At 35.6% G+C, this 22,277-nt stretch overlaps 2 protein-coding genes across 17 annotated transcripts in view; one reads left to right on the forward strand and one right to left on the reverse strand.

Moving 5' to 3' along the window:
• The window catches only part of LOC126851232 (EGFR adapter protein-like), an 87,618-nt gene extending 69,667 nt beyond the window's left edge, over nucleotides 1-17,951 (forward strand). For 13 of the 16 annotated variants that reach the window (XM_050594960.1, XM_050594968.1, XM_050594961.1 and 10 more), the window contains 6 exons: nucleotides 12,323-12,469; nucleotides 13,748-13,927; nucleotides 14,297-14,730; nucleotides 14,833-15,051; nucleotides 15,328-15,499; nucleotides 16,724-17,951. In XM_050594960.1, the coding sequence (XP_050450917.1) occupies nucleotides 12,323-12,469; nucleotides 13,748-13,927; nucleotides 14,297-14,730; nucleotides 14,833-15,051; nucleotides 15,328-15,499; nucleotides 16,724-16,933 (1,362 nt within the window). In that variant the 3' untranslated portion in view covers nucleotides 16,934-17,951. Of the gene's footprint in view, nucleotides 1-1,531; nucleotides 3,664-12,322; nucleotides 12,470-13,747; nucleotides 13,928-14,296; nucleotides 14,731-14,832; nucleotides 15,052-15,327; nucleotides 15,500-16,723 lie in introns of those variants that run through there. The other 3 variants (XM_050594971.1, XM_050594970.1, XM_050594975.1) reach the window with 3 other exon arrangements.
• A 2,157-nt stretch (nucleotides 17,952-20,108) lies between these two features.
• On the reverse strand, nucleotides 20,109-22,164 carry LOC126851243 (DDB1- and CUL4-associated factor 13). Its single transcript, XM_050594994.1, has 7 exons — nucleotides 21,991-22,164; nucleotides 21,515-21,906; nucleotides 21,266-21,437; nucleotides 20,990-21,137; nucleotides 20,606-20,906; nucleotides 20,354-20,517; nucleotides 20,109-20,256 (listed from the first exon to the last, which is right to left on the reverse strand). The coding sequence occupies exons 1-7, from the start codon at nucleotides 22,058-22,060 to the stop codon at nucleotides 20,169-20,171; spliced, it is 1,335 nt and encodes a 444-aa protein (XP_050450951.1). The 5' UTR covers nucleotides 22,061-22,164; the 3' UTR covers nucleotides 20,109-20,168.
• Nucleotides 22,165-22,277: the final 113 nt, after the last annotated feature.

Genomic DNA, 22,277 nt, shown 5'->3' on the forward strand with positions numbered 1-22,277 from the left:
GGAGGACTGCAATATTTGTAAACTGTATTTAAGAAATTGTATAATAAAGCACCAGTAAATATAAATCCGATTATATAAAGCATATAAAGATGAAACATGTTCAAATAATCTGGCTAATATAAATCGCCGAAAATAAACCGGGATTTGGTCTAAGATAGTGTACGTGACGACAAGTCGCCCCCTTGCAGTGGACAACCTCACGCGTCTCAAGTGGAAACTGGAAACTGTCTCGAACGCTTAAAGCCGATGGATTACTCACTTTATTCTCGACAACTCTCAGAGCGTTTAGGATCAAGCCATGTTGACAAAGAAACATTTAAAATTATTAGCTTACATGAGTATCATATTTTAACTCGAAATTTTTTTAAATATTATTTAAATATCCATTCATTCTCAACAATGTAATTTTGATCAAAAAAATTATGAATTTTATAAAAAAATAGATTTGCTCTCATTGATTTATTTATGAATTCGCATATGCGTAAATACTTTTATTTACTTTTGCTTCAACTTATCAGCACGATCGCGAAACTTTATCATCATGATACTCTCGAAAATCGTAATAGCCAGGTGTAAAGTATCCGTGGAAAGAACATGCTTCTATAAAATGCACGAAAAATATCGTCGGACGTCGATATATATCGACGACTACCGAATCCCAAGATCTAAAAGCCTCTTCCTGTTGTCTGGAAGATAACATGGCTCGAGGCTTCGAAGTCCGTCGACGATATCAGAAAGGATAGAACACACCGTAAGTTGGTAGCCTTAGTGGGTTGAGAATAGTAGACTTTGCACTTGAAACTTTGCACTTTGCCATTGCCCTGACATTTAGTCAACCCTAATGGCGCACTCTTCGGATTAAATTTTAAATACCTTCCGCTGAATTAAGAACGTCATCGTTCCTGAAGGTCTCGGATCAAGTAAGCTTACTCATGGATAGCATGGAAGGAGATTGAGAGAATAGACTGAAAATGAAAAGTCTTAGCGCCAGATATTCTTTCCGCGTTCATCCAAGCGATATCGCGTTTCGATTTTAATGCGATTTCCACGTGTCTTTGTCAAATAATTTGTTGAATATTTAAAATGGAAAAATGTAGAAGTTTGAACTTGTTATTTTTTCCTTAATGAAAATAATAAATTTGTTTCTGTATTATCGTCTTATTTGTTGCGCTAGATTTAATAACCGATGTCTAACTACATGGTTGATACTCCGTGCAGTCTTACAAAAATTTTTAAGAATTGACATTTCCGATTTCTTGCTTCACACCGATCTTGAAAAGTATTTTAAAATATACCTTAAGTAGGTACACGGGTATCTGTCGCAGGTACTCCATACAGACCTTCCAAAGAAGATGTGCGAGTGGTATATAGATGCTCGCTGCAAGAAGATAGAGATATGTACAATATAAGAAAGAGTTACTTAAATCTAGATACTTTACATCACCAGACACATACGACACAAGTCTGGGAGTCTAAGTCGGCGATCGAGTGGCACGTCATGTCGCGCTGATGGCAGGTCAAAGAACGCGAATCGCAAACTCACGCGTTACATGTGGCGCTGGGCTCTCCCAAGTGGCGTTCTCAGCCGAAGAGCAAAAAGAACAAGCCAGAGCCGTTGAAAAGATGGCAAGAGGAACAGAGAAAGAGAGAAGAGAAAGCGACAAATAGAATGAAAGAGACGAAGCGAAAAAGATAGAAAAAGAGAGATCGAGGGAAAGAGGGAGAACGGGGACACGTGGTATTCAACAGCTGCCGTTGAACGTGTTCAGTGCCGCGGTTGAAGCAAGAAAGCGGTCGGTCGCAACGCTCGGCTCCTCGTAGATTGCGGTGGGGATGGAGGAGTGTGGGCCGGTCGGAACGGCTCGCTTCGTGTTCCTCATGGACTTCAGTCTCTCTCTCTATACGTACCGGGAGGTATGCTGCCATCGCCGGTTAAGCACGGTAATACCATACAGACTTACGTATTCTGACCGTTTGAGAAGCAACGGCACCTGGACCGCCAATGTGCGTCGGAGCATTGAACGGATGGAGCAAAGAGAGCGGGATCTGCGCCGATAAAGTTCATCCGGTAGGTTCTTCAATTGACAACAGAATGGACAACGCGTGGACCGGAATACACTCTCTTTAAACTGTCGAATTGAACGAATGGTTTGCCGCCTTTGCAAGTTTCCATTCTTCCGCGATAGTACAAACTTCATTAACGAAACGATGAGAGACTGTGACATTAAAACGATATATATATACAGTTGCAAAAGCCGAGTATTTTGTAAAAATATAATTAAGTTGCAGAAAAAAGAAACGTATAATCCAAGCATATCAATTATCGACACGGATTAATGAAAAGATAGAAGTTTATTAAAAAATGATTGTTCAATCCATAGCTCTTTTGGCGATATCATATACTATTTCGAAGGATGAGCAAATTACGAGGAAATTACGTGTGCGAATGTAGTTGGATACGATCCTGATGATGTTGGTAATGGAGATCATCCTGCATCAAGATCCATCGAAAAACGCAGTGCGAAAGAATATATAGCGATACTACATGTGTAGTTGACAGACGATGAGTAAGAAGCGGTGAAGCAACTCTGTACTCGTTAACCGGTTTCCGCGAGTCGGCATGCAGAGCGACACGTAGAGAAGGCTATACGTGTATCAAGTGGAACTCTCGATCCTTCGTGCATGTGCCACACGTATACAACTCACGACAGAACTGGTCTCGATTCATGAAGTCGCCATAATTATCTGCTAATAATACCCGCGTATGTCGCAGCAGACTCGACTGCTGCGTAAAATCCACGAGAGAAATGAGAATCCAGATGACAAGAAAATCTGAAAAACTTTTCCGAATATATGTACCTTCGGTGATGTCGTGTTTGCGTTACGATACATATCAGCATCTCCAATCACATTATCTGTGCCAGGAGATTTCTCTCTCCTTCTCTCTCGAATGGTGCTCATCTACACGCTGCTATGAAATGTAAACTGGAATTGCGTTTGGATTTCAAAAGGCGCTTGGTCTGCGATAGGCGCCGAAACTTCATCGTAGGAATATTTTCTCGGAGAAAGGCGTTGGATACAGCAAATACTTTAACGTGCCGACATACATGCCGGCACGTCGGTGCATGCGCTTTAGTGCATTAGAAAGTGCACTGCACAGTGAAGGTGTGATTAGAAATGTGATTAGAAATATTAATATATCAATGTTACGAGTGCGAACAACCGAATGTGAATCGATGTGTCTTTTTGGATGACGTGACGATAATGCCAAATTATTGCTTTATTATTAAATTTGGATAAAGGCCCATATTCGTTGTTTAAATATTGTTCGTCAGAGAGGAAGTATATCCTTATCAGGAATTAAGTATAACAATATACGCGCGCGAAGACGCCCGATACATATATTCTCACAGAAGGACGAGCAAGTACAACGGTCGCTGTGGCATGAGGAGGTTTGCACGCAGGCGCAATATCCTGGCCGCATTCTCTGCGATTATGGGACGCCTTGGTAAAGGCTCGCAGAGCTCAACGAGACCCATTTTCAGGGTGCATTATCGCAAACTCGTGGACGAATACTCGCAGGAACAGTTAAGGTTTATGCCCGCGCTACCTGACTACATGTCGTATTGCTGTTGTCGATGTGGTCACACACAAAAGCTCAAAGTAAGTTTTCACGGAAAGTTTAATATCTTGAAAGTTTAATCTTCTGAAATCTTGTCTAATTTTAAAATTCATTTCTCTATGTGAACAGAATGTAAATTGTCACAAATCACTTGCAAGTTCGATCACTTTTAATTTTTTTTTTTTTTTGTTTTCTCTCGCCTCGCAGAAATTGGAGTAATTGAAATATTTGAATAGTTTTATTTTCATAAACGTCATTATCCGTCAAGTAAAAAAAAATGAGACAGTTCCCCGAGAAAACAGTAAATATCAGTTTTAAGTGATCCGATAATACATGATGAAACGATCTGAATATCGTCTAAGCATCGCAGCATGGCTTATGCTTTACCTCTTGCGATATTAACGGAGTGCGATTAGGTCGCAGTACCGCAACATGACCTCATGAGACATGATTGGTGCAGCGGTCACAAAAAAAAGGGAAAAGGCCTGCTTTATTGTTTCATGCACATAAGATATGATGATTAAGCAGGTAGCCAGAGCATCTTTTTTTTTTTTTTAAATTCCCGATTCCTCGATTAAATGTGCGCTTATCTATATCTTTCAATAATTCAATTTTCTAACATTTTCGTTCGCCGATACCTATCAAAGTTATCTAATTTATCATATATATATATTTTCTTGTATCTTTCTCGATGTTTGAGAAAGATCGATCCATGTTTGATAGTCGCATTTCAGAATCTGCTAAAAGAGAGTCGTTGCATCGGTAGATTGCATTCTGGAATCTGAGAAAACGAGAGAGAGAGAGAGAGAGAGAGAGAGAGAGAGAGAGAGAGAGAGAAAGCTTAAGCCAGGTAATACTACTATCGTGCCAGAAAGAAAAAGAGCTAACGAGAGAAGGGAGAGCGAAGGGGGATAAGCCGTGGGATCGGACGAACGCATTCCTCGGCTTCATATAGCTGCTGCCTATAGCGCAAGATGCTTCGCTCTTTACCGAATGGAATGTCTGTACGCATTGATATTTTAGGAATATATAAATCCGTCGTTATATCATCGCATCAGCATTTCTCCTTATCGCAAACATTAAAAAAAAAAAAAAATCATTATTAGAAAAGAAATAGAAATACGCTGTTAATAATAGAAGCACAATTTATTTGCTACTACCGTAATTCTGGCTACTATAATATATACATCAGTATATATATATCGGATTATCTCGTATTGTTACCAAACCGATTCAAGCGAAAATCGCTTTGAAATCGACTTATGACAGCCGCCATCCCTCCGTTAGTTCCTCTTGACTCTACAATAGAAAACTATAATTCGTGTCAACCCATCGCGTTCCGCGCGGACAAAGATCGAAGTCCTTTACAGCGAGATCTACAAAACGCCATCTGAATTTCACGAGTTTTCAATGATCTCTCGTGTGAGTTCACTATTTGTGAAATCCAGATGAATCCGCACAAGACTCGCACCCCTAAATTCTCCAGCGCAGCTGATGCCTTCGAGAAACGAAGACATTTCCTGTGAGAAAAAAAGAGAAAGAGAAAACGAGCCATCTACCACGTTGCGTAAACGTTACGAAATTTCTCTCGACATCAATAGAATATCTCGCACAAAAGATGACCCATTACCGTGTCGAGGTACTTCTCGTAGAAACCTCAGGCACAATATACTCTCGACTATAGGCATAAGTTATACCTGGTAGCTTCTCGATAACACATTACTTCCCTGATGAAAGACTTTGTAATGGCTTAGTCATTCATTTTTCGAACCATTCACATCGGTTACTTTCTTCCGGTTTTGTTAATGTAACGACCGCAAACAAATGTAAGATTTTATATTTTATATAACGGATCTCGTTTATTACTGCGAAACAATGTTTACTTTTCTCATAAAATTTGTCAATTTGATTGAACAATTGACGCAATGACTTTGAAATTTGGTGACAAATTTGTTACGAGACTCTACATTTCTCTCACGTCATACGAATATGCAGTTTTGCTAGTACCTATTATCGCAGAAGCAGCAAAACGGTCGCAGAAAATCTATAATAGCAGCGATTTTTTTCCACAAGTACTCGACATATGCGGCTGCTTGCGCGCAATTTACAATTTGAAATTTCTACGGTAATTCCAGGTAGAAGCACCATCGTAAAATGCCATTTTGCAATGACTAAGCATACTTCCTACCAAGAATGACATCGCGAGATGTAATGTTCATGCGCCGTGTCTCGAATCGAGCGCATTGAATGCATCGAATGCATCGTCTCCGTCGCATTGGACGCACATGTCAAATATTTTTAACGTCGACAGTGCTCGTTCCTTTTATATATGTATACAGGATGCACTAGTACTACGCTTCATCATTTTATTCAGCTTCCGGCTTTTTATCTTTTATTTTACCATCGGCTAGGAATATATATAATTATGGTTATTTATACGGAAATACAAGGTACTGCATGTATCTTTTTGACGTATAATTGAATAAAATCAATTCTAACATTTTGCTTTCAGGTGCTAATATCATTACATCTCTTCGTTTTTTTTTATTTGTATAATAATATATATATAATCCAATTTTGTATCTTGTATATTCACATTTTTCAATTGCTCATTAAAATTATTGTTATAAACTCATTATCATTTGTTATTGAAACATTTTTACAAACAATATATCTGTACTATTAAAACATCTTTAATAGTAATAATTGTATAAAGATTAAGTATGTACATTAACATCTCACAAGAAAAGAATACGATAGAAATATCAAGGTAATACATAATCTGAATGTTGTTGTAGAAAAGAAAAAATGCATTTTCGATAGCATGTCTACATTCGTAATAAGATCAAAATCAAAATTTACTTCCTTGACATACCAATATTACATAGCATTCTCGATAGGTAATTGAAGCTGATTGATTTACACAATATATAGAGAACACACGGATTACTCCATAGTCCTCTATATCGTATAATGCGCATTGCGGATTAATTCAATGTGCGTAATGACTTAATCGATTCAAGCCTAATCCGATGAAATTAGCATTATGTATATCTGTCGTATAACCGACAATTTTCGATATAATTTCTAGCTAGAAGAAACGTAAGGCTGTAAAATTTTAATACAACTGAAAGAGCAAATATTTAAATGTGAAATACTTTCGTAATGTTATATTGTTATATCATAGTCAGGAGGTAAAATAATGTTAATAAAAATATCAATTTATATCTTACGTTCATTTTATTTGAAAAACATTATTTTGTAAAAATTAATCTCTGCGTTATGGATTGATTTTATGATTGCATGTTAGGAATTTGATGACATTATGCTAGGAAATAGCGAGTAATTCTCGGAACGTATACCATTCTTCGATAGCATCCGGATCATTAAGAATCACTGCTGGCGCACTCGATAAAGAAGAAATTCGAGCAGTAAGAAATTTGAAACGAAACGATCCTCTTCGCGTGTCGCATGCGTTCTCAAGGGTGCATTTCTGAGGGCACTGAAATAAGTTTAATGACGAGGCTCAAGGGTACAGTAGCAAACTGTATGGGTCACAAAGTGGGCGTATTGTCCTACGCATGATGATGCACGATTCACGCATCACTACGGCTTTAAGTTCATCGCTCATTGTGTCGAGAACCCCCATACGATAAGCCGTTTAATCGCAAGAGTAAAGCCAATCAAAGCTATGTCGCTCATTTAAGTTGCTCTCGTGATTCGATATATAAGTTCCACGCTAATAATCGTTTAATGAATATTTTTTTTACATTATTATGGGCTTTTTCTGTTAATTTTTTAAGTTTGGCTCAAGTATCTTTAATGATTTCAAAATGTAAAATAAATGAGATATAGATGTGTAAAACACAAAAATTCAAGTAATACAATAAGAAATATAATTCTTCTTATTGAGAAAAATCGCGCTAAAATAAATTTTATAGAAAAATATAGAAAATATAGAAAATCTCGCGTCAATGTTATCGAAATGCAAGAAATATGCACTATATTGAGATGCGCATTCATATATTATTCACACAATTTCGATGGAATTATTCGAAATTTTATTTGCCAAAAAGATAATTTGATTATCGATAACGAGGACCAAAACAGTCATAATATTATTATAGTAACATTTTGGCATCATGCATCTGTTAGCTATAAAACAGATGGAACGACTCCAACAGACTCCAGGCGTTAATTGCCAATCAAAGAGATTGTGCAACGGTTGTTCTTCATCTGCGTGTCCTCTAAACGATTCATCCGTTCAACTATATTCGATCTAATCTTCAACCAATTTTACGTTACACTGAACAAAGTACTTGCCACACGGTCAAACGATATTCCAACTGCTATCAGGATTGTACATCTTCTTCTCTTCATGGATTTCTAATTCATTCGCAGAATCCAAAAAGCACATGAATTATTGTTAAAATTATCATTATTAAGTATCGTTTTATTTTATTTTTTTTTTTAGTTAATTATTTAAATAATAATTTGTTTTTATATAATCGAGTCCTGGTATTTCTTACATTTTATAATTAAAGAAATATAAATTATGACGTTTGCTACATTGTTATTAGTACGCAAATGTATATTTTATTCGGAAAATGTGGAAAACGTTTTCCTTCGAATTTATTTTTAATTCAATTTATGAGATAAATTTTGACATTGATGAATAACTTGTGTAATCGTGACGAAAGTCGTAATGATTTTGTTAACGGCGTATGCACGAGTCAGATCGTATCGATATGATGGCACGTAACGGTAAAATTTGAGATATCGAATATTTGACATTCGAAACTACTGTACCCGTCATGAGCAGGAGACCGTCGAGAATGGAATTTTAAATTTTGATCCGCGTTTTTTTTTAGATTGACAATCTTGAATACGCTATTGCATTTCTTTTTACAGATAGAGCTTGAAAATGACAGAGAATCGTGTTTATTTTATTTTAATAATTTTAGCTAACATTTATGTAAATGGAGCAACCGAAGTTCACAGGATTTGATTCAATCTTGTCATCCTCAGCGAGCGTAAACCTGACAGACAGCAAGCAAGCAGACCAAATACAACAAAAGGTCGCGAGCAAGCCAATAAAAAAGCGATAAGAGACAGAGATCAATAATTACTAATGATAATTTCGAATAAATTTTAAATTTTTTGGACTCTGCGATTGAACTGGAAATCCACAAAAAGAGGTTGCATAGTTCTGATAGTAGTAACGATAGAAAGGAAGACAACAGAATTATGGTAGCATTCAGGTGATACGATGCGAAACCTTTGTTACGCTGTCATCGTCGATGGTGTTACTCTGAAAGAAGCAATGATACTGTGATGTGGTCGTTGGTACAATGCAATAATGACATTCTCAAAGAGAATGGCCTTACTGTATTCCGTATTCTAGAGAACTTTTCCTCTTCAGCCATTTATCCGCCGCTGAGCATCGCGTCATCGAGGTAAACTAGAGAAACCAAAGTGAGGGAAATACAGAAGTGTGATGAGGACCATCCCTACCTCGAACGCCATTATTGCGAGTATACCAGCTTGTACCACAGTCGATGGCAGTGGTCGACCGGGTACACGGGACGGGAAATCTAGAGGAGCTGGAGATATGGCCGTGACCGCGTGGAATGCCTGGAATGTAGCCCGTCACGCTGCACCGGCGCAAAGCCACGGCGCGATCCATCGCTCTTTCGGTCCTCTTTCCATTCGATTCTGGCGTGTATCTCATCTTTTTGCCAAAAAGACCACCGGCACGGATAGTGATAAATTAAGACGAATTAACTAATTATCAAAAAAATTGAAATTTTTTTCTTTTAAAGTCTGTTCAATATTTTGTTGAGTGATATTTGTTTTTTTTTTTTTTTTAATCGATTCATCTGATGTTATCTTGAATTGACGTGAAATGTCATATTCTTGTAATTCGACAAAATATTGCCGAGTAAAAGATATCGCTTAGGCAATACAGCGGTATGATCGCCATTAATCGATTACATAGAATCCAAATGTGATGAAGAGGGTCAGTGCCTGCTCGAGTCAACGTCCAGGACAGGATAGAACGAAGAGGAAGAAAGAAAAGTCGCCAGTGATGATTTCATCGCGTTTAAATTCCACCTCGGGGCGGGAATCTCAGGGCCGTATTTTCGATTGTCGGCCAGAGGGATCGAAATCGAAGAATCCCAGGTTCCGCCTACAACGGCAATAAATTCTTCCATATGACATGCTACGACGGTCTTTCGGTCTATTGCGATCAAGTAAGCTTTTCATTGTCGGAATGTTTTCTTCTTCATATTTTTGTGAAGTATGGCCTTGATGAAAAGGATGCGCGTTTCTTCTCTCGATAAATTAATCTCCAGATTTTCTCACGCTATACAATATGTATAATAAATCGCACATGTCGTTGACATTTACTGTTTAGCATGTTGCGCATTCGATAAGAATAATATAATTGACGAAAAAAAATTAATAGCTAACATATGCGAATTTTTGTATGCAACAACTTATGAATGCAACGACTATATAAAGTGTTGCAACATGTCTATTTGCACCTTTCTATTTAGGTGATATGTACGAATAGAAACTCTATTTTCAAGGGAAAAGTGCAATTTATAACACATGTAAAAAAATATTTAATTTAAAAAAAAGTAACAATAAAAATGTTAAAAATATATTTGTTAATATATTTTAAGATATTTTTACTAACACTACTATTATTAGCAGTCTTACTTTCATAAAAAAAAAAACTCTGTTTTCAAATACAGATAGAGGTATATCATATTAATTCTTCTTATATTTTTAAACTAACAGTGTATAATTAAGTAGCGATTTATATATAAATAAAATGACAGTGGAGAGGACATTCGGATATGACTTGGCGAATTACGGAACGGTCATGCGGCCGGTCCGCAATTATAGCTCAAGTCATTGCCTTGCTCCGCGTGTAAACGTAATTGAAATATCTCGTTCCTAGAATCATTCGACCTGACCTCAAACCGCAAACCGTAAAATTATTCGGGACAGCGGCATTGCTGTGCATTTCAATCTAAAAGCTCGCCCTGCCATTGTCTTGCAAGAGAGCGTATCATTAAAACGCATTACTCCTTACATTACGCAATATATCTTTCGCTTTGTTTTTCAACATACCAAACGAGCCGTTTAAACGGCAAAGTGTCTTTGTCAAAGATTCCTTACGATAATGCGTGAACTTGCAAATCAATACAGCATTGAAAAATACAACGCTCAGCGCGTTCGCCTTTACAATTCTATCTTTCGTTTGCATTTTTATGGCTCGCGAGTTGATTTCGTCTGAGAAATATATTTCCCACCTACAGTACGGAGCTAGGATTTGCAAGGATTTCCGGGCCGCTTGCAACAATGTCCTAACAATGTCACAGAGATAGGTACATAGACAGGTATACTATATAGGCAAAGAATGCAAGCTAGAATTCGAGATGTACGTACTCGACGATGCGAAACGATTGAATATCTCCCTCACGACGAATTTTACTCTCGCCCCGTGAAAGGAAAAGTTGCAAACGCAAACGCGAGACGGTAATCCGCTGCTCCCATTTTCTATGTGCGTACAATGCGTGCTCTTATTAGACCCTCGTCGGTCTCGACCGACATGCATTAATACGCAATGCCTCGGGCTTCTACGTGAGTTTTCAAAAAAGAAAAATAGCAAATCCGATTGGATGCACTAGTGCACATTGATGCACGTTAAAGGCTGTTGCGTACAAATTTACAATAGCATAAGAATAACTAATAAAATAATAAGGTAATTAATACGAGTTATATTATTATTGTTATGTAATACGCGATTAATGATAATAATATATAACTCGTAAAATTAATTACCTTACTGTTTTGATTACAATTATACTATAATAAATTTATATACCATTATCTTTAATTTATGTGCGCCAGTGTACATTAGTGCATCCAACCGAATTCGCTAAGAGATAGCACAAACTTTTTCCCATTTCTGATTCTGTGCGCGCGCGCGCGCATTCTCATATATGGATATTGCATATATATACTCACACGATTCATCTGTATCTCGATCGGGCGTAAACAGTACTAGACGTACCAGGAGTTTTTTAAACACACATACGAACAAGGCTGAGCTTGCGGCTTTCCGCGAGTGCTTATTACATATTCAGACTTTGCATTTGCGCTACTGCAACGTCTGCTCGGATCTCTCGTTTCTCATTTACCACTGACGAATCCGACAAAATTTTATTGGCTCGATATAAAATGGAAACTACTATTTTTATATATCATATTTTCCAAATTCATCTAAAAACCCTTGATTTGATAATATTGCTTTTTTTGTTAGCGTGTGCTTTTGCTTTGCCTTTGATATTTAATTAAATTATAATTTCAACAACCAGAATATGATTTGATTCTTAATTAAAAAGATAGCATGTAGAAGTCTCACACACATACATATATATTTGTTGACAAAAAGTTAAATATATATATATATATATATATATATATTTTAAACTTTTTCAATAGTAATTCAATCGCCACATTATATAAAAAAGCCAAGTTATTTTTGCTAAGTAAAAATTTACAAGCTGCCCCAATTAATTAAATTAACTTGTAAATAATTCTTAAGACTTTAAAAAGATTTTCTTTCGCATATTAAATTAAATTTTTGTTAAAGCTTGAGTTTTTTTTTTTTTTTTCTTACAGGCGGAGGAGTTAAACACCATCGTTGGCAATGCTTTCCGCATGGCGTACGTGGCGCAGCTTCAGCGCCAACCGATCCTCCAGGATGTAATCTCACCGCGATCGACGCCGTCTTACCGCAAAGACAAACAGGAGCATCGAACGTCGTGGGTACGTTTTAAACCTATCTAAACATTTTATAATTTCTATATAATTCATAAAAAATATATATATATAATATAATATTTTTTATAATATATCAAATTAAATAACTGGTTACTTGTATGCGAAAAATGGAAAAAAAAATAAATTATAAGATTAAAAGAATTGTTAGTCAGTGTCGGTAGCACGTCAGTGTCAGTGGGACTAATAAGAAAGTGCTAATGAAGTAATTTGTTTCTGTCGTCGTCGACTAGCAAATTAGTTAAGTTAAACTTTGCAAGCTCAACTTTACAAGCTAGTAGTATCGTACCATCTGCTAGTTTTCTCACAAAAGCGCTGTGGATTGCAATTAAATAGTTTTAGCAATTAGCGGACAGTTCTTAGATTTCTCTTCTTAAAGATTCTGCTTACTGAGTTGTATCGCAGTGCAACGTTTGCTGTGCAAACAAAAGAGCGTACATAGAAAATGAAATCTAGAAGACATCTCAATCTTTCTAAAGATGAGTAAACACTATATAATGTTTATATATATATATATATATATATATATATATATATATATATATATATATATATATAGAAAGAGAGTGCAAGCGTAATAACTTTCATTTCAAACTTTTATTTATTTCACAAAATGAATCAACATTATTAAAAACTATTTATTTGTATTATTAAATTTTTTTCCACGGCGCAAGCACGATATTCCAAAAGGTATTAGAACAGATAGTGCAACATACTGGTACTGAGATATAGCGGAGAAGAAGCTGGAACAGATCCATGGAAGAGCTTCTTAAATATCCAAGCGCGAGTCGAAAGGGACAACGACGACAAGCATATCCTCTCTCGACGTGGTCTCACGAGACTCACCGACTCACCAGTAGTAGGTGTCCCGTTTACGGGCCGCGTTAATTATAAATTCGACCCGAGTCTCTCGGTTACCGTCTCGCGTCGCGTCGCGTCGCGTCGCGTTTCCAAGTAAACGGTCAGTCCGCCACGGTCCGTCCGGAGTAGTCCTCGCCGTAGAATCGCCCTGGGAATCGTGAGATTCCCTCAAATATTCATTCGAAAGAATTCGACTGTGACTAAATCGTTCAATCTTTTTTTGCAATGCTGCCTAATTAATGATATCATTTGTGATAGATCCAATTAAGGCGATGAAAATATGTCGAAAAAAAAATCTTTTCTAAAACGTTTACGCTAAAAGGCGTAAATGATACAGCAAACATTTAGATTGTCTCTATGTTTCGGGATGTAATTTTAGCAATGACCGGCCCTTTTCCCTTGCAGAACAAATCATTATCCGAAGACGATACGACCGCGGGCGCTTGCAGAAGTCCGTCGTCGAACTCGTGGTTGAAAAGTCGGACGTCGCCCATCTCCAGGATTGGAAGGGGTTCATCTGCAACGGATATGAACGTGCAGCTCGGCAGCGCCGGCTCGCCCACGCTGCGACTTGCTGGCGTAAAGGTGAATTCATACAAGATAACAACAAACTCCGCCACGACTGCCCTGTTACATTCGAACGAAACGAAAATGAATTTCAACCCGTCTATAGTGGCAATTACAGTAACTAACTTTGAAACGCAAAGTTTTATGTATTGCCGACCTAACTATACATATACACCTAACTATAACACATGTTTCTTTTAATTAATACCGTTTCTCATTTTATGTGCGCAAAACACATAATATAATTGCATACGTAAAAAAGAATCTAAATCGAATAACATTAATTAGAAAAATTATCAGATTGATTAAATGCATAAATGATTAATAGTTTTAATTCTTACGCTCGCGCTAAAGCTCACGTTTCAAAGACAATTTGAATAATTTCAGGCGCCGAACACGATCCCCGGTCTGCGGCCGTCGTTCACGAACGTTCTCGGGCCTATAACAAACGAGGACGAGCCGAAGAGCATATCCCAGCAGAGCACGCCGAGCAGCGATGAGAGCAACTCACCAACCGAGTTAAACTCGTACAAGAGGCTAACGGACAAGCCGCCGCTGATAAAGCGGCTGGCGATGGGTTTGACAGGTGGACGCGACGTTCTTGGGCTGAACGGTGAGGATGACAGCTGCCCGCTCGTCAGCGGTAGCAGTACACCGACCAGTCCATCGAACAGGCCCCATTCCGGAGGCTACATAAACGAGGCGATCATTGACTCGGAGGGTACAAGGCCGTCCTACAACAAGATCCCGCCATCCGAAAGCCTCGACAACACCATCAACGCGTCCATCACCGCGAAGAACTTCAACATTGAGAACAACAGGTGAGGACCCTGTTTCTCCTCTTCTGCCTCTTCCGTCTCCAAAACCAGAATAATCGCGAACGTATGACTTGTGAATAGCAACTCTTTCATCTTTTTTTTTAGGATAGGACACAATTGCCTGGATTCGGGTACGGAGGCGGAATTCAAGTCAAAAAGAAGATCGCAAATTAGCACGTCGAGTAGCTCGGTACCCGCTGACGGAAGCACTCATGGCTCCACGCCAACCCCGCCGCCTTTACCCGAGAGAACAGACAGCCTGAATAATCGAAATGAGGAGGCTGAGCTACGCAAGGCGCCTTGGTTTCAAGCTGGAATACCCAGGTTGGTTCGCGCTAGTCATTACTACGTATCGGAGTAACGCACACTCGGGTGCTCCTCAATGCGCTAAAATAGTAATCGCGTCGCCTCTAACTAATTTTAAATATTTGTCGAGTGATTCAGTTCCAATAGCACTACTTACTTTAAAACTATTTATAACTTAGAAATATGAAATATCTTATATATGACAAGAAGTAAATTCGATTGTTTTCTCATAAGAAAAAAAAAAAGATAAAATTCTGCTCTTTTACCATTAAAACTATACAACCGTGATTCTAGAGAGATAACGCTGGAGGTATTGAGCCAAGAACCGGAAGGGGCGTTCATGGTGCGAGAGAGTACCAGTAAGCCCGGATGTTACGCCCTTTCCCTCCGTGTACCCCGTGAATTTCAACCGAGCGGAATAGCCCATTATCTCATAATGCGTACAAACAAAGGATACAAAATTAAAGTAAGTTTCTTCTCGATACGCACTTTTTGTCGTATCGAGAATCAAAATAGTTTTAAACGTACATTTAAAGGAAAGCAAATACTCTTGCAAGAATCTTGCGCAAACTTGCAAGAGTCAAAGTAAATCTTTTTTCGGCAAAGATATAATTCACATAGATTATAACTTGATTAACATTTCTTTTTGAGAGCCGAGAGAATAACAGCCGCTGATTGTTTTTTAACAGATTCATATTGCGTATCCTACTGCGTACTAATTATGTTTATACACGGAGAAAGTGTCTTTACATTGTATGAAATTCAATATACGCGAGAATAGAATCCTTTTTAACGCTTACAATAATATCTACAATAATATCTAAGACTGGAAGAGATCGCAAGAGAATCCTTCCGCATATACGCGGAATTAATATTGAAATAAGCTATGTGGAGAGTGCTAATGCGCGAAGCTTTTAGTAGCCAGACATTACAGGATACCATGCTATACCCCGCTATAAAGCTACTAATACATTTGGATATTTAAATGGTCGAACTTCCCCCTCGCGTAGGATAGATTAAATGAGTCCGCAGACTTTGATAATCTCCGAAACCAGTATAAATGAGTTTTGTTGGATGTGCCGTGTGGATGCCGTAGGGAAATCAAAACTCTACGCTCTCTCTCTCTCTCTCTCTCTCTCTCTCTCTCTTTATCCTCTCCGTATATAGCAGCGCGGAATTGCATCGCTGTAACAGCGCAGCACCAGATCCGAATGAATGCCGTACGCGATAATTTTGATACACGAAGCTCGCGTCTCAACACACATGCGTGTACAATATATTTAATACCGTTTTGTGTGTGACGCTATGCTACATGCGTGTTTCGCTACACGCCTGAAAATGAGAGGAAAGATATCCGTATTAATATCACATTTCATTTTGTCCCAATGAAATCCACAATATATTACAATAATGCATTGTAACATGATAATACGCGTATGATAAATTAAGCAGTAATATGAATGTAATAATAATGAAATTTCGTTTATCAAACGATACGAAAAGGATTCTTTCTCTTTATTATTTCAAATTAAATTATAGATCTTTTTTTTTCATTCAACATATTTTTTAACAATAACTGCGAGAAAACAAAAATATTTCAAACAAAATAGAAAAATTTCGAATCAATATCGTCATAAAATATTACAAAAAACAAGAAATGTCAATATATAATCTCAATATTATGTTTCAGGGCTTCACAAAGGAATTTACGACGTTGACCGCGCTAATCACTCACCATTCGGTCATGCCAGAATTATTACCATGCCCGTTATCGCTAAGCCGATATAATCCGAGCTTCGTCAAGACTGATTCCAGCAAGGATTTCGCGGACATCGATTCAGACCCCGATTACAACACTCTGGCGGATTTTCGCAAAATGATGGCTGATCTAAATGTCTAGAAGCTTCGAAATTTGGAATATTCGTGCTTCTTTTTTTTTTATATAAACGTTGCATCATCGATTAACATAAAGATTGATTGAAAGGAACGTGAGGCACTATTTGATACATTTGTATCTGGATTAACTTTGTGCTATTGAATATAAAGAACCAATGTCCTATTTCCGATTGTCGCGAAGAGATCTTGTCCGGAATAATCGATATTGGCACATGACACAAAGTATGTATTTAGACGACGCTTAATTATCGAATCTATGTTCCAAAAAGACTCGCACAACCACCAGTGATACATACTTGTAAGTCATTAATAGGTCATTGATAAGAAATACGTAGCGTAGAAATAATTTAATAACTGCTAGTATTGTGGATGCGTGCGACCAATGGAATAGTAATGTCGAACAATTTTTTATATAGTGGAGCACGCTTAGCGTGAGATATTAGTTTTAAATTTGTTATAGCAAGTGAAGCGAAACAATTGTCGTTATCGAAAAAAAGCTTCAATTGGAGATAAATTATTTTCACGAAACAGAGTATCTATTTATATTCAAACATTCATATTAAGAATTATTATTTTTTCGCAAGTTTTTCTATGTTTGACTGAGTTTCAAAGGGAATTGAGTTTTGTCATCGTTTGGAGTCCTGATAGTTGAAACGATGCTAAATGATCGATTATGATATATTATTATAATAAAATACATAATTATTGAGTAATTGATAAAATAAATAATAGCATCAATAGATTACGCTGAAGAAAATAATTTCAAGTTTTAAAAAAGTTAAACAAACATTACATCAAAATATCATATTGAAAAAAGATTGTGTTAAAAATATAAGGATTAAATGGAGAAACAGCTATATATGGAAATGGTATTTTCCAAAACAAAAATCAATAATTCACAGAATATAATATTCACAACATATAATATTCAAATATTTTGTCACCCTTCTCACAATTGTGAAAAACTTTGCGATATCTAAGAGTGTCTAATAACTTTTATTCGATTGAAGTGATTATTTACTATTTCGTAAGATGTAGTAAAATATATATATATATATATATATATATATATATATATATATATATATATATAGTTATCGTGACGCATCATAAACTATATCGACTGTTAATCGCACTTAGAAAAGGCAATGAAAAGCCAACTATTCTAACAGAATTGTAAAATAACTAAACGAAATCGCCTTTCCCTATTCGATTAGGCTTCATAATTAATCAAACGCGGTCTATTCTTGAGAAACTACGAAACTAGGAAAGATACGAGTAATCGTGACATATTTTCTGTATATACCTCGAGGAAAAGACTTAGCCACGAAAATCGAACCGTCTAAAAGTGTTCGAATTTGGGAGCAAAACCAAGATATAATTGGCCCATTATTCGAGTTTAAACATCAAATTTAGATTCTTCTGTTATTATTTAAGCGCACAATCTCGATGATATATCGCAAATGGGGACTGAAAACGAAAAATAATATTTTCAATATTGAAAATAAAACAAATTATTTCAATTATCAACTATTTTAATAATTTTTAATATCTTGTGTAAAATAAACTGATGTATGCATGAGAAAGAAACAAAAGTTTTTTGTTTTAAATTTTATTTCTTAGTCTATGCAACTAACACAAGATATTAGTGAAATATTATTTATTAATTATGTAAAACAGATGCAATTTGAATGAAAGTAATCTTAAAACGAGATTAAAAATATATTGTTGTTTCTTAAAAAATAAAAACAAGCAAAATATTTTTTGTTTTTAGTCTTTAATCACAATATTGATGTGTATATGTTGTTTATATGTATATATATATATTATAATTATTCCCTTGCTCGATATGTCTACACATATATTTAATTAGTCAAAGAGGATTAGTAAAAGGCATAAAATCTCATGAAAAATAATTACTGTATGAAAATAATATAAAACTTCATCAAACTTTGAATTTGACGAGATACGAAATATGGTAATAGGCAATATATAATTTAATTTCTCATTTGTCCTAGTCTTGTTCAGAAATTTCGCGCAGAAATTTCGAAATTAGTTACGACAATGAAAACTATACGATTATATGTGAATAATTACCCTATTCACACAATTCATACGGTAACAGGATATAAACCACATACACTTTTTGTACATTGTAAAATAATTTTCCATTAATCAAGAATCAATAATATATTTCTTGGCTATATAAATTATTGAAATTACATCGAAATATTTAAAAACTGCCAATATCATATTTTTTATCAAAACAACAATATTAAATAACGATCATCATTTATAACAAAAACTACTGGACAGCAAGGATTGAAGTTGCTATAATTTCGGTGACTTAATTTCAATATTATAAATATAAGAAAATATAATCGTGGCGTAAAATTTTTTCGTATTTGTATCAAATATTAAATTTTTTCAAAATAATAACAGCAGTTTCGATCCTTGTACAAACAAAATAGAGACAAATAAACGTGCATCAATAGCGTATCGATGAAATACACAAGTAACGCATTGCTGAAAGAAAGTTCATAAAGATGCATATGATGCATTAAAAATCGTATGTATGATATGTATAATAGATTTGTGCAAATATGAATCCCTGTGACTTTCTACTTTTACAATGTGTTCCTGTGTAATGCTTTAACAACGCGAATTACTAAGTCATTATATATATAATAATGAAAGAAGGAATCTCATAAAAATTTTATTAAAAATTTATCACATACCAATTACATTTTTAAGATCATATAAAAATTATGCAAAAGGAATAACATATGTTTTATATTTGTTATAATCTTACATGATACACAACGTACAAGAATTTTAATAAGCTTTTTGGAATATGAAATGAAAATAACGAGAAATAAACAAAAGAGAAATATTTATATTAGGAAACCGATTAAACTGGGTGTTAAAATAATCGGGTAAGGAGCGCAGCATAATCAGTTGTTGTAAGGTACGCTAAGCATGACATTAATCACTGCTTGAGATTTGTAATGTTTTATGAATTTATTATCGCGATGCGTTATATAAAATGTCAAGAGAAATTATTTATTACAATAAATATTATATAAAGAATATATTTCTTGCCAATATATATAATATCCTGAGATTTAACAAATAAAAAAACTGATGACATCTAAGTCAATCAGTGATGAGTAGATAAATAAAACTCAAAATATTATAATATATTTTCAATCGTATCGAGTAAAATGATACATATTGTTTCAATTTTCTTGACGTACCACGTGTTTTTCCCTTTCTGATACAAACGGTACAGTTCCCTTTTTAGAATGAAAACGTCTATTAGCTTCCCTGCAAGATGAAATATTTTATTAAAATATTGCTCAAAATTTTATTAAAATATTGCTCAATTATATATATATATATAACTATATATAGCTATACTTACTTGCGTTTATTTTTCTCACGAATTTTCCGTAATTCGTCTCGCCCATTGTATATGTGTTTCGGCACTTGTCTATGACGTGCAATACGTTGGATTTCAGGATGAATGGCATACTTTTCTTTCAAAGCATTGTTGCAACGCAATGCTAGTTTTTCTCTAGTCTTCAACTGTTATAAATAATAGAATAAGATAAATAATTATTAGTACTTATTGCAAGTCACATGTAAATCCATGGAGTGTGATATTTTTACTTACAGCGCCGAGTTTTTCTGACGCATTAGCCTTCCATATACGAAGATTCGTTTCATCGCTACCGCTTATTATGTATTTATTATCAAGTGACCATCCTACGCAGGTAAGCCTATGCATGCGTTTTGTGTGGTACACTTCTCGCGAGTGACCTTTATTGACTTCGAAAATACGGATAGACTTGTCGTAACTACCGGAAACAAATTCTTTTCCTGTCGGTGAATAATCTACATCTATCACAGCTTCTACGTGATCCATATGTACATTAATCGGCGTTTTCATTTTCCGGATATCATAAGTATACAAACTAAAAAAAAAAAATATATTTAAGATTTCTGCACGAATTGAGTGCAAAAACGAAGCTATCGTTATCATAATTTATTATCTCACTTGTAATCTTCATTAGCGCATGTGAAAATGAAAGCTTCCATGGGATTCCAAGAAAGTTTATTGCTTCGTAATTTCATTACTATTCTTGTTAAGGGTCCTGTCTCTCTAGTATCATATAAAATTATGCTGCGATCGCTTGCACAGGAGGCTGAAAACAATTTACTTTAAGAGAAATTTAATTTGTAATTTGAGAAATAAAATTTTGTATGCAAAGAAAAGTGCTAGAAAAAAATATAAAAAAAAGTATAGTAAAATCTCAGTACATATATATTATACCTAAAAGATCTTTTTGCACTGGATTGAATTTTACATCGTGTAAACTATCTACTCCCCATTTAAATGTACGTAATGGTTCATTACGAGTTTCTTCCCACATATGACACAATCCTTCTCCACAGGTGACAAACAGAGGTTTAGTCCGATGATGAGTTATATTAGTCAATACTGTCTAAAAATAAAAATCTGCTTAAAACTTTTAAGCTTAAATAATCTTAAGGTATATATATGTATATATAAGCTGCATACTTTGCTGACAATAGTATTTAAGGGTTCTTCTTCTTCTCTAGAAGAAACAGCATCCCATGTCTTAATTGTTTTGTCATCTCCAATAGTGATAAAATGTTTTCCATTAGGCACATATGTAACGGCACGAATTATACCATCATGAGCTAGTAATGTGCGTGTGCAGATTCTTTGAGCAAGATTCCACATTCTTACTTCACCGTCGTAAGCACCACTCAATAGAGTAGATAATTGCAAAGGATGTTTACATATGCAAGATATTGCATCCTTATGGCCTTCTAAATTTCCTATAAATGGTTTTGCAAATACTCTTTCGAGTTTAACGGCATTCAATGCTTTCGTGTATTCTCTTGGAGCTGCAAAGGGATGTAAAGATGGGTCGAAATTTCTCGGAACTGTAAATGATAAAACAATTTTCAATCAACTATAAAGAGATTTCAATAGGTTAGATTAGCTTTGCAATTTCTATATAGATTTACTTTTATGAATATCTCGTTTAGTCTCTCGTAAGTACTCATCAGGATTCCTTGTTAACACTTTAACTTTCATCTTAAAAATTATTACGTGCACTTTTTTTATCGAAATAAATGAAACTACACGAGAGTATCATTTACTCACGTGGTGAGTGTACCAGTATATGTGTATACGATGTACGAGAGTATCTCATACTACGCTCTCTGTTCAATAAACGAGTGAATAGTGAACTACTAACACAGTATATGTGCTTTCATCTTTTATCGACTATCAGCATTCAAGTTTCAGTTAA

This window comes from Cataglyphis hispanica, chromosome 7 (assembly GCF_021464435.1).
Source record: "Cataglyphis hispanica isolate Lineage 1 chromosome 7, ULB_Chis1_1.0, whole genome shotgun sequence".
Taxonomy (NCBI): domain Eukaryota; kingdom Metazoa; phylum Arthropoda; class Insecta; order Hymenoptera; family Formicidae; genus Cataglyphis; species Cataglyphis hispanica.

Bases quoted from the DNA above. Each gene is read 5' to 3' on its own strand.
- LOC126851243 (XM_050594994.1), bottom strand. From the start codon at position 22,060: ATGAAAGTTAAAGTGTTAACAAGGAATCCTGATGAGTACTTACGAGAG. The intron at 21,907-21,990 runs GTAAATCTATAT...TATCATTTACAG, and splicing joins TAAACGAGATATTCATAAAA to TTCCGAGAAATTTCGACCCA. The intron at 21,438-21,514 runs GTATGCAGCTTA...TTTTATTTTTAG, and splicing joins TAAATACTATTGTCAGCAAA to ACAGTATTGACTAATATAAC.